This window comes from Sminthopsis crassicaudata, chromosome 1 (assembly GCF_048593235.1).
Source record: "Sminthopsis crassicaudata isolate SCR6 chromosome 1, ASM4859323v1, whole genome shotgun sequence".
NCBI classification, from domain to species: domain Eukaryota; kingdom Metazoa; phylum Chordata; class Mammalia; order Dasyuromorphia; family Dasyuridae; genus Sminthopsis; species Sminthopsis crassicaudata.
In genome coordinates this window covers 628,773,445-628,786,122 of record NC_133617.1, presented here as the reverse complement: position 1 = coordinate 628,786,122, position 12,678 = coordinate 628,773,445, and the positions used below count along the sequence as shown (strand labels likewise).

The 12,678-nt window shown below is 41.2% G+C and overlaps 1 protein-coding gene across 6 annotated transcripts in view; it reads left to right on the top strand.

The window, feature by feature from the left end:
• KATNIP (katanin interacting protein) overlaps positions 1-11,115 on the top strand; it is a 252,434-nt gene extending 241,319 nt beyond the window's left edge. For all 6 annotated transcript variants that reach the window (XM_074282774.1, XM_074282775.1, XM_074282778.1 and 3 more), the window contains 3 exons: positions 735-895; positions 1,053-1,141; positions 10,726-11,115. In XM_074282774.1, the coding sequence (XP_074138875.1) occupies positions 735-895; positions 1,053-1,141; positions 10,726-10,784 (309 nt within the window). In that variant the 3' untranslated portion in view covers positions 10,785-11,115. The remainder of the gene's footprint in view (positions 1-734; positions 896-1,052; positions 1,142-10,725) is intronic.
• The last annotated feature ends 1,563 nt before the right edge of the window (positions 11,116-12,678 follow it).

Here is a 12,678-nt window from a genome sequence, read left to right as displayed (position 1 = left end):
CCCAAATACACACTCCAACTTCCCCCAGAGCCAGGACAATTAAGCCTCCTCCATGTCCTGCCTAGTTAAGACACTATCTGCGGAGAGAGGAGAGGGGCCTTCTGCCCAGCCTTGGCCACCCACGTTCAACTAGAATGGTGTCTTTGGAAGAAGCTACCCAGTCAACTGGGCTGCATCCCCTGCCGTAACAACCATAACTTACCCCAGTCACTAGCCACAACCCACTAACTCATGACAGTCTAAAAGAGTCTCTCCCTAACAACTCAGACAAGCAGCTTGAGTGTGAAGTGACTTCCATCCAATGTCTTCCTTGTCCAGAATCTCCACAGATGGTGATTACTACTTCCTAGGACATCCTGTTATATTGTTAGACAGCACCCTCCAATAATTATATTGAACCAAAATTGGTTTCCCTATAACAGCTCTTTATTGGTCCAAATTTTGCTAGAGCAAATTAAAACAAATCTCCTCCTCATCCTCCATTTGGTAGACTTTCAGACGGGTCTTTCCTGATAGTCTTTCCATCATTCCTCTTAAGCTAAATTTTCCAAACTCAAATCAAGTGATAGCTTTGGGAAAGATGGCAACTTCCCAGTGAGGGGGGATGGGCACACCATTCTAGTGGCCCCATGTGAGGAGACATCATGACAGTAAGAAAGGTCTTTCTGGTCCCTTCTTTATATCATTGTCATTGCTTGCCGTTATCATTGTCCTTTTGCCTCCTCTTCCTCTAGCTTCTTGTCGATGACTTGTTAGTGTACAATGGAATCCTGGACATGGTCAGCCATGTGATACATGGCATCCTGCCTACCTGTGATCCCACAATCCCCTACCACACCATTCTCTTTACAGAGGATGAGGAGATCTGTCACCGAGAGAAGTACACCATTATCAGGTTGGTGAGCAAGACCTTAGGGGAAGCAGCAATCTTGTTTGTCAGTCCTTTCTGGGGGCGGCTTCAGTAGGCTGGACAGTGATTCTCGGAGGATTGATGATGGCCATGTTTTAGCCCAGAAGATTGATTGAATCTCCCCATTTTCTTACTTCTGCAGTAATCATGTTGAGGATCAGGATGTCCGGATGATGAATGAAAATCAAATTGTTACCAACTCCAAAAAGAAACAGACAACTGCTGACCCAGGTCAGTCTCATTTCTCTCACAGAGGGCCTTCTGTCTCTTACTTAGCGTGTGCCGAAATTGAAACAGAATCAGAGCTCATCACGTACAGTCTCCCTTTCCCAAGCGTCTCATCCCCTTCCTAAGCCAAAGTCAGTGTGTGTCTGACACTGGCCACCCTTAACACTGTGGCTGGTGTGGGCAGGGACTTTGGGAAGGGATCTTTCCAGCACGCCTTAGCACCCGATCATCTGACAAAGCCCTGATTAACCAGCATATTTAAGAAATGGGACATCCTACAACTTTTAAATAACTCAGGCTTACCCAGAATACTCTTTGGTGTCGGCGTTTATTATGGAAAATCTTTCTAAAATATATACTTCCCTGTCTTTGTGAAAGCCAATTGGTAGCTACAATTACATCCTTATTTTAATGGCTCTTAGTCTTAAATGGCAGTGTGGCTTAGTGAATAAAATGCAGACTAGAAGTCAAGAGGATATGGATCGAAATCCTATACTTCTAGGATTCTGCATACCTCACTTACCTCAATTTCTTATCGGTAATGGGGATGTTGGACTTAGTGTCCTCAGAGCTTCCTTATAGCTTTGCTGTGATACCTCCAGAGGACCTCAGAGGTGAGGCTGAGTGGTCACCCTTGGTTCAACTACACAGCCCTTTATAGGCCATCCCAATTCTGAGGTTCTCCAGTGAGAGCTAGCATTTATCTTCGAGACTTCGAGAACAGAAGTGGCATGATGGGCATTTCACAAATGAGGAAACTTCTTCATCTTGGTTGCTTTCCAATTTATCATTTATTTTCAATGTTTATTTGAATTTTTTTCCCAGTTTCTTCGCTTTCCAATTTAAAAGGACCTCACCTGCATTTAAAAATATTTGATCCTCACAAAATTCTGAAGTCATATTTTTGGAAAGGGATCTTAGGCAAGGTAAAGGGACAAAGGACTGGGATTTCAGAACCTTGACCTGTAGTCTCGGCTCCAGCACATATGCACTGGACAGTGTGGGATTAGAATAACTTCTAAGGTCTCTTGCAGTTCTAGAATTCTATGGTTACATTTTCTGTTTTCCATAGCCGAACAATGACTTTGCCAGTAGTAATATTCCATCAACTCTTCTCTGTATTGGTAGATTAAATGGTTCTGAGTCCTTCTCACCCTTGATTCTACATTCAGTGATATTACCCTTTTCTCACATATTTCTCATATATTCTCACATGTTTTGGGGGATCTTAGTGAAATCTTAGAATTGAGGTCATTGCAGCATTAAAGAGTTAGGAGCCTGTGCCAGTTGACCAGAGTGGATTCACTAGTATGGATTCAGATCAGAACAACCACCTTTTAAGAGCCCTCCCATCTGTCATTGGATCTTTAATGAGGGGCCACAGCACTGACTGAGCTAGTCATAGGCCTGCCTTTCCAGGATCCTGTCCATATTTCTTCTATTCTCTTTCCATAAGTCTTCTGTTTATTTCAGCGGCATTCTCTGACAGTTTGCTTTATGGATTGACCTTGTACCCCTCTGCCATTTGTGTGAAATAGCTCAGCTGGAAATTCTCTGCACAAGGCAATTTCCTAAATTTTGGACAATAACCTAATTGTGTGAGAACTTTACCCAAGAAAATAGTCAATCTGCTTTAAGTAGAAGCTAGTCCTTGTACATTGGCCACAACTACAAAAATGAGGTTTTTTATATAAATAGTATTTTATTTCTTCTCCAGATACATGACAAGAAATTTTTAGCATTCATTTTTTACAAGATTTTGAGGTCCAAAGTTTTCTCCTTCCTTTCCTTCTCTACTTCCAAAGAAGGTAGGCAGTTTGATCTAGTGTATATATGTGTGTGTGTGTGTGTGTGTGTGTGTATGTGTGTGTCATCATGTTAAACATTTCCAAATTAGTCACAATCGTGAAAAAAGAAAGTGATTAAAAAAGAAGGAAAAAGCCATGAGAAAAAAAAATAAGTGAAAAAATATATTCAACCTGTAATCAGGGTCTATCAGTTCTTTATCTGGTTATGGATAGCATTTTTATTCAGGAGTCTTTTGTACTTGTATCACTGTGTTGCTGAGAAGAGCTGAGTTATTCATAGATCATCATCACACACTATTCTGATACTGTGTTCAATATTTTTCTGGTTCTGCTCATTTCACTTTGCATCAATTCATACAAATTAAAGGTGATATTTTTGCTTACATCTGTTTCCCAGAGCTCCAAAAATATCCTTGATTTCATTTGGCTTCCCTGACTGGTCCTTGACACTAGTGCTTAGCAGAACTTGCCTGTTCTTATATAGAATGCCCCTTGGCATCTCTGCTTGTCTTTCTGATGCCGCCTTAGAACTACTCTTTACTTTCCCTGTTGCCTCTCTGCTGGGATTGGAATAGAGGGGCTGACCACCCGAGCTGTTGTTCCAGTTGTGGGGAGAACCTCCTATCTGTTATGAGATCATAATCCTAACCAAGGATGATGACAGTGAAGGACACTGATCATAGAAAACAGAATGATCTATGTGAGAGAGAAGGCTCTTGATGTTACCCCACAGAGTTAAAGTTGGCAGGGTCCGAAGTGTTATCTAGTCCAAGTCATGTCCCTGAAGGAATTCCCATTCTAATATTATGGACAAGTCATCATCCAGCCTCTACTTGAAGACCTCCCGGGAGAAGAAACGTGCTATTTCCGGAAGCAGCCCATTCTACTGTAGGGCAGCTCTGATTGTTAAGAAGCACAAGCCTGGATTTGTCTCTTCACAATTTATACCAATTGTTCTTTGCTTTGCTGTCTGGGGCCAGATGAGTCCATTCATTCTTTGACATTTGGATATTTAAAGACAGTTTTTGGTTCTCCCCTATGTCTTCTCTAGTTTTCTTTAACTGATTCTGGATGACCACCTCTGGATACTCCTCAACTTGTCATGTCCTTTTTGAACTGTGATGCCCGGAACCAAACACAGCCCTGCTGATGTAGGCCAGCCAGGGCAAAGTACAACCAGACTATCTCAACTTTATTCCTGAAATCTGTCTGTGTTCTGTCTAATAAAACCCAAGGTCACGGCAACTTTGTTGGCTGCCATACTTGCCCAGATTTTTTAGGCAACCTGCCATACCTAATTGTACTTTGCTCATCTTATGCCTTTGAAGTTGATTTTTGACCCCCCCAGTGTAAGACTTTAAACTTAACCCTAATGAATTCCATTTTATTAGATTTAGCCCAAGGTCCTAGCCTGCCAAGACCATTTTGAATTTTGATTTTGTCATCCAGTTCGTTAGCCATTCCTCCTGGCTCTTTGTCATCTAAAAAATTGAATAGTATGCCAGCAATGCCTTTATCCAAGTCACTGACAAAAATCTTAAATAGCAGAGGGCAAAGTACTGAGATCCCTGAGGTATTCTCCTGATGAGTTCTCCTGCCAAGATGACATTAACCATTAATTGAGTCCAGCCATTCAGATACTTCATCTGACTCTAAACATGTAGCCCATATTTTTCAGTCCTTTCCTCAAGAATACTATGAAGCACTTCACCAAATGCTTTATTAAATGTAGGTAAATTATATCTACAATATATCCCTCATTTACCAATTTAATAATGCCACAAAAAAAGGGAAAATGAGGTGAGTCTGACATGATGTTTCCTTGAAATTATGCTACTTTTTACAATTCTGTTCTAATTCCAGATATTTTTTCCTAGATTGAATTTCTAGGAATTGAAGTCAATTTCACTGGACTTTAGTCTGTATTTTCCTTGCATTTTTGAAAATGACATTTGCCTTTCTCCATTTTTCTCCTATGATACTTCTTCCATTTTCCATGATCTTTGGGCTATCACTAACTGGGTCAGCAGTCGGATTATACTGATCATGTAAGATGATGTAAATTCACCAAGGGCAGCTTAGATACCCTCTTACTATCTCTTTCCTAACTCATTTTAGATATCAGCACCATCTTTGTTCTTCCATTTCCAGTCCAAAGGTTACTTTTCTTGACAGAAAAAAAAACTTGTCAGTTATCATTTTGTCCTTCCCCACAGTGATCCTATCCATTCTTTGATTCTTCTTTTTCTCCCAGTACACCTTAAGTCACACACACACACACACACACACACACACACACACACACACACACACACACACACACACACACAAACACACCCCTACCTCTTGTCTTTGGCTTTCCTTACCTGCTTCTGCTACACTTTTGGCATTGATTTTTTCAGGCTTGTGTCATATGCTTCTAGTAATTCATGGCTTCTCCTATTGGATGAGTTCCTTTGTATCCAGCAATAGTGTTGTCATATAATGTTCCCTTTTCTCCCCTTTCTTTAGAATTACTTGCTGTCATTTTTTTTAGAGTTTCCCATTCCTCTGGGATCGCTTGTAGAATTTTACATCCTTGTGATCCTACCCATCTTTCTTCTGAAATCGACTTTTCCCCACATCCAAGGTCCATGTCTCATTGCCCAGCTTTAGTCTCTTCTATCACAAACTCTAGGAGGGAGTGGTCACATCTTCCCAAAGTGCCATAACTTCTGTCTGTCCTTAGCAACCAGCTTCTCTGTGTTAGTGAGACTCAGATCCAGAAAAAAAAAAAAAGAATTTCCTTTCAGATCTCCCTCTTCTTAAATGACAAAGTTTTTGTTAAAGCAGATCTAATTGTTAGCCACTCTGGTTTTGATATAGAAAGCAATCCCATACTCATAATCTCTTTCCTGAACTGTTCATCTCTTTCCTCCTTCTGCCCGAATGAATGGTTGTGAAGCCTCCTAATGATCAAACTGATTATGTTTCTACCTCAATCTCCCTTTGCCAAAATGCTTGCTTTCCCTTGGATTATCCCTCTACTCATATTCTGGCTCCTGGATTTTCTTTACATGAATTTACCTCTGAAATAAATGATTCCTCACCCCACTGTCTCATTTCTTTTGAATAAGGCATAACAGCTCACATTGCCATTTCCTAGACATGGCTTTCATCTCTCCTGGGTGCTATGGATATTCATAAGACAAGATTTTACCTCCTTAAATTAGGGCCTCTGTCTAAATTTGGAGCATTTTCATGTTGGTATTTGCTATTCTTTCCGTTTTTGGATTTTGTTCCTTTTGAACTTCAGGTTATCTCAAGTGTGATTCTTATTTTGGTTTTGCTCCTCTGAGAGGTTCCTCCATTTTTTTATTTTATAAAGTCCTTTTAATTAGATTTGTAAGACATCAGGCTAAGACCATCTTACTAGCCTTTGACGGATGTCCTCCATCTTTGTCCAGAAGTCTGTCATTATGACTTTGGCCAAATCCCATTCTCAGAAACCTTCTCCTTAGCCAGTTTCTCTTCTGGATCCCTTGCTTTCCATAAGAAGTCCTCCTTTGCCCTTCTGGTTTTCAGTATATCATCTATGGGAGTGCTTTCTAAATTTCTATTGGCAGTATACTTGGTATCCATGGGAATCACAGTTAGTAGATAGTAGTCATTTGTTTTAATAGATCTAAGAAGTTCTCTGTACAAATAAATATATGTGTGTATATGTGTGTGTGTCGTATATATATATATATATATATATATATATATACTTATACATTCACACACACACATACACATCTCTTAAACACAGGCTGGAGGAATACAATCAACCTCTTTGTGGTTGTCAGGTCAACAAATAGCTGTCTTAGTACCCCTGAGAAGAAGTCATTACCTACTACTACACTACTACTCTTCTTCCTCTGACCTTTATTGACCAATCCTTTTCACCCAATAACTTGTGTGGCTCATTTTTATCATTACTTTGGAAGTGAGCAGCTGCTTTCTTATCAACAGAACTAAATCCATCCTCCTCAGGAGGACTTTTTCACATTGGATGTATATTTTTTCTACTTTGGTTCCTTTCCCTCCTCCTTACCCTCTTTTTGAAGTCCTTTTGTTGTTGTATATGTGTGTTTTTTTCAATTTCACCTTGTTTTAAGAACATTTCCTTGAGCTTGATAACCTAAAATGTGAGGAGACTTTCACCTTTTTACCATTTGATAGTCACCCTTAACACTATATATAATATAGGAAACTGAGCCAAATTTATAAAAATAAGAGTAATTCCCCAATTGATAACTAGGTAAAGGATATGAATAGGCACTTTTCAGAAGAAATCACAGCTATCTTAGTCATATAAAAATGCTTTAAGTCATTTTAATTAGAGAAATGCAAATTAAAATAACTCTGAGATGCTACTTCACACCTATCAGATTAACCACCATGCAGAAAAGGAAAATGACAAATATTGGAGGGCATATGGAAAAATTGGGACACTAATTTTTGGTTGGTGTGTGAACTGGTGTGACAATTCTGGATTATGTGTTGAAACTAGTCCAAAGGGTTATTAAACTGTGATCTTGCAATCTCACTACTAGGGTTATATTTATATCCCAAAGAGATAAAAAAAAAAAAGGAAACTTTTTATGGTGGCAAAGAATTAGAAATCGAGGGGATACCCATTAATTGGGGAATGGCTGGACAAGATGCAGTATGTAATTGTGATAGAATACTATCATGCTATAAGAAATGATGAACAGGATGATTTAAAAAAAAATCTGGGAAAACCAGTATAAATTGATGCAGAGCGAAGTCATGAGAACCAGAACAGCATGATGATGATCAACTGTGAAAGACTTAACTATTCTGATTATAATAATCCAAGATAATACTGAAGGACTCACGATAAAAAATGCTATCCATCTCCAGAGAGAAGTGATAAACTCTTATGTGTAGGCTGAAGCATTTCTTTAATTTTTTTCTGGCAACATGGCTAATATGAAAAACATTATATATTTACACACTACATTCTTGTGATGACCGCGTTAGCATCCTGGATACTTTAGAATCAGCTGGAGTCAGGATAAGCAAAAGTCTTTATTCTTGGTCTTTAGCGGTAGAAGTGAAGAGAGTGGACGTGTAGGATCTCTGCGACCTCACTGCCTAGTCTCTCTCACAGAAGTGACGCTGGCTAGTCTTACTCCACCTCCTAGTCCTTCCCACAATTCTCTGTATACACCAAACAACTGGGCCAGGACAGGATAGTGGGAAGGGTCGTTTTCCAAGCATGTTCTTATAGAGTATTGTCCATTTGGTAATTAGCCTCAAGGACTCGATTGTCTGACCTCAGTGCATTAACTCAAGAGTTTCAGCCCTTTACACATTCTTTCTCTTCTCTCACTAACTTCTTCTTTATTTCACGAAACTATTTTATTTTCCAATTTATTTTACGAAATTGTTTTACTAACCTTTTTTTCTTTGCCTTGCTTAGTCAATTTCCTATTCCTCTAGTTTTCTGCAGGTCTTAATGCTTCAACCTTGCTTTTTCTTCCTTCAAATTTAGGCCTCTTTCATATTGAGCCCTTCTCCCCCTTCAGTGTATCTCGAGGTTTTCCCAGTTTCTCTTCAGAACTCCTCAGCTTTTTTGGAAGTACAGACCTTCAAGATACCTTCACAATACTTTTTCCTTATTCAGCTTTTCTTCTTTTCCCACAAAACCAGAAATAAGTGTCCTTAACTAAAGAATCTCATGTCACCTTTGGACAGTTCTAGTCACTAGAAAGTTTTTCTTTATATCAAGCCAAAATCCATCTCCTTGTACCATTTACCTTTTGACCCACTTGGTCAAGCAATCTTTCTCCCACAAACCAGCCCTGCAGACACTTAAAGACAGCTGCTGTGCCTTTCCCAAAACTGCATCCCCAGTTCCTTCGACTCAGCTTGGTCTCCTGCCCATTCACCCTAAAGTACTTTCCAATGTACCTCCTCTATCTTGTTACTCTGCCTCTCCTGCCCAGAACTCAAGTCACTTAATCTCTCAGCCACAGGGCAGCTCTTTAAGACATGGGGTTTCAAGCTACACCCAGGAAAAGAACTCTGGGAGATGACTATGAACCACTACATAGAATTCCCAATGCCTCTAATTTTGTCCGCCTGCATTTTGGATTTCCTTCACAGGCTAATTGTACACTATTTCAAAGTCCGATTCTTTTTGTACAGCAAAACAAATGTTTGGACATGCATACACATATTGTATTTAACTTATACTCTAACATATTTAACATGTATTGGTCAACCTGCCATCTGGGGGGGGGGAAGGAGGGGAAAAATTAAAGCAAAAGGTTTGGCAATTGTCAATGTTGTAAAATTACCCATGCATATATCTGGTAAATAAAAACTATATTAAAAAAAAAAAAAAAAGCAGGTGCTCTGGGAGGGACAGTTTCCCCATAGGTAATTCCCTGTACCAGTGAGATCATAGGTATGCTCAAAATCTCAAAATGCACCCCACCCCCACATACATTAGCCTTCTTGGCTGCCCCACCACATACCACTGACTTTGCTGTCCTCTTAAACCCCTAATTTTTTCCCCAAGAAGGGTTATCTAGACCCAATTCTCTCAGCATATATGTGACCCCAGGAGGTAGGGGGACTGACCTGAAGGAGTCCTAGAGATAAAGGAGGGCAGCATAAAGGGCCAGCTGGAGGCATTTCAGGCAGGCCTGAGTTAGATGGCTCAGCAGCAGCTGCCTTCATCTTCTACTTGCTTCAGATGTACTCCTTTGATCCCAGTTTCTGATCCTGGACTGTAGAGTTCTCAATCAGGTTCTATGCCTCTTTATCTTTGCCCTGTTCCCTGATTTCACTCAGCCATTGTCCTTAACTTCTTATCATTTGGTCCTTGAGACTGTGCAACTTTTACCTTGTCTGGGAATAACAATCACCTTATCTAAAGCACTTCTACAGACATCCAGTGCTCTCTCTCTGTCTCTCTCTTCCTTCTCCCTGTCTATCTCTGTCTTTCTCTCTCTCTGTCTCTTTTTTTCTCTCCTCCCTCTTTCCTTTCTTCACTCCCTCTCCCTGTTCTCTCTGTGTTTGTCTTTTTTTCTTTCTTTCTCTTCTTTCTCCTCCTCTCATTCTCCCTCCATTTCTCTCTTTCTCTCTCTCTCTCTCTCTCTCTCTCTCTCTCTCTCTCTCTCTCTCTCTCTCTCTCTCTCTCTCTCTCTCTCTCTCTCTCTCTCTCTCCCTCTCTCTCTCCCTCCCTCCCTCCCTCCCTCCCTCCCTCCCCCACACATACACACACAGCCTTTGGATACATTACTTTTCTAGTATCCAACTAATTAGAATTTAGCATTCTAAATTTTTTTAAAATAGAGCTAAAAAGATCATAAATGTCACCTAATTTTACTGCCTTATTTTACAGATTAATAAACTGAGGTCTAGGGAGAGAAAATGACTTCCTAGGGTCACAAAGCATGTTAGAAGCAGAGCTAAAATGGAATTGTTGTTTCTTGGCTTCCCATTCAATCTTTCTATCTCACCATGCCATGTTCCTTTTCTGCAGGTCACTCAATTCTTGTAGTTAATGGGGATGTAAGGAATGGAACACGTAGATTCTAGGACTTCCCAGATCCACCCCAAAATAAAAACTAATCATGAGCCAGACAGGGTTGCTGCAGTCTTTTCTCACCTTTCTTACCACTGATTGGAGGGCTGAGGCCCACTCAGTTTAGTCTGTTGGGTTCATGGGCTTCTCCATCACGATGAATTGTAATGCTATGTTTTGTGGTCTTTGAACAGCTTTACGCCCGAAGACCTGCATAAGCGAGAAAGAAACGGTGAGGAGGAGAAGATACTGACAGACTGAGGAGTGAAAAGAGTGTGGTTTAGCCAACTCTTTGCTTTGATGCCCCGACTCCCCCAGCAGAGATCCTTCTACTCACAGGCCAGAGGAAGGTTTATTGATGGATGTTAAATCAGGCAAGTGTTGCCCTCCCTTTGCATTTGGATCTGGTACTTTGCCAACTGGAAATTCAAGAAAGAGATGTGAACTGAGTTCCAGTTACCACCACCAATCAAGAGGGGGCTGGGAAAACAGTCAGCATGGATTGGAGTTTGTGGGGATGGGGGAGAAGAGATTCAGAAGTTAAATTGCTTGGAAAAAAATACAGGCATTGCTGTATACAAACCTAGAGGACAAAGGGCCATTTGAACTGCATTTTTCTAATGGATTTTTGGTTGTTTTTGTTCTGTTTTGTTCACTTGCCATTCTACCAAGTTCCTCTCCTGTGCTCTCTGAGCCCTCTCCTGAGTACCTTGTCAGGCTCAGGCAGCTGCAGGAAAAGCCAGTTTAGTCTGTAAAGGGAAATTGGCCTACAAGGGAAAAGAATCTGGTAGAGAGAAGAAAGAACCAATATGAACAAGAGAGCATCTCCCCCAGCAGGTGGTCCCGCCCTCAGAGTGTGAGCTCAGCAGTTATAGGAAAGAGGCTGGACCACAGCCAAGGGCCAGTCCTGCTGGTGGAGATGGTCACAGTGCCCCTTCTTTGGGTATGGAGAGACATGGGGGTTGCTGAAGGAAGCTGTCCCTCCCTCTTCTTCCTCCAAGGATCAATTCAGGGGACACTGGGTATTCAGGCGGAGGATTACTTCCCCTTCCATTTTTTGGTGGGACAGTTGTAGGGCAGAGAATGGAACATCTCATGCTCATACCCCTGGAAATTTTCACATAGAATACTTGTTTCATGCAATCTCTTATCCTTACACCATTTCTCCAAATTCTTGGCGGAAGAGTGTCCATGGGATAGCCGCTAAAAATGAGAAGCATCTGCAGACTTTCTGTGCGCCTGCGCGCGCACACACACACACATACACACACATACACACACACACTTCTTAGGTCTTAACTATTTCTTAACTGTCTAATCCAGGATGAAAACTGGAAGGAAAGTACATAATGTCAGATGTCATATAGAAAGGGAAATTGCATCTCTTTCTTTAAAGCAGTGCAAAGAAACAAATGGAAGAGAGCCTGGAGGCTGTCTGGGTCCCTAAATGTCCCTGAACTTGGACAGAGTGAATACAGACCAGACTTTGTCTGAAGTAAGGAGAGGGCCGGAAGCCACATTTGCCTCCCAGAGTCCTGTCCAGCTCCCTGGTTGGTATATGTCCAGAAAGAGGATGCCACCGGGCCTATCGCTGCAAAGATTCCTCCTGACATAGGAGTCCAGTAGATTGAATTAAAAGCAAAGCTCCTCACCTCAAAGAGGCAGCCCAAGGTTAGTGACTTTCTGTCCCTGGGAGAGATGTGCTGAGATCTGGGGAGGCTGCAGTCGGTCAGTGGTGTTCCCCTCGTGCTAGGATAGAGTACCTCTGATTCCTGGTCCTTGAAGGGCAAGTGTTGGTTTTCAGCACTTCCCTCAAGAAATGGGATGTTGCTGTCTCATTTACTATTGCCTTAGTTCCCTGCACTTTGACCTGCAAAGGGCTTACCTTCCCCTCCCTTCCCCTTCCTCACCGTCTCTTTCCCTCCCCACATTATTTCCCTATGAGCTCCTGAAGGATAAGGCCATAGGACTCTTTAACACTTTGAAAACGTTTAGACTTAGAGTATCAGGTCCTTCTAATATAATGGTTGTTTCTACCAGTCCCGAGTTACCAGTACAGTCAGTACTACCCCTCCCCTTTTATTCTCCCACAGTGGGAAACAAGTGAGTCTCAGCCCCTGTGCCATGAGCTGTTCAAAATACATCTA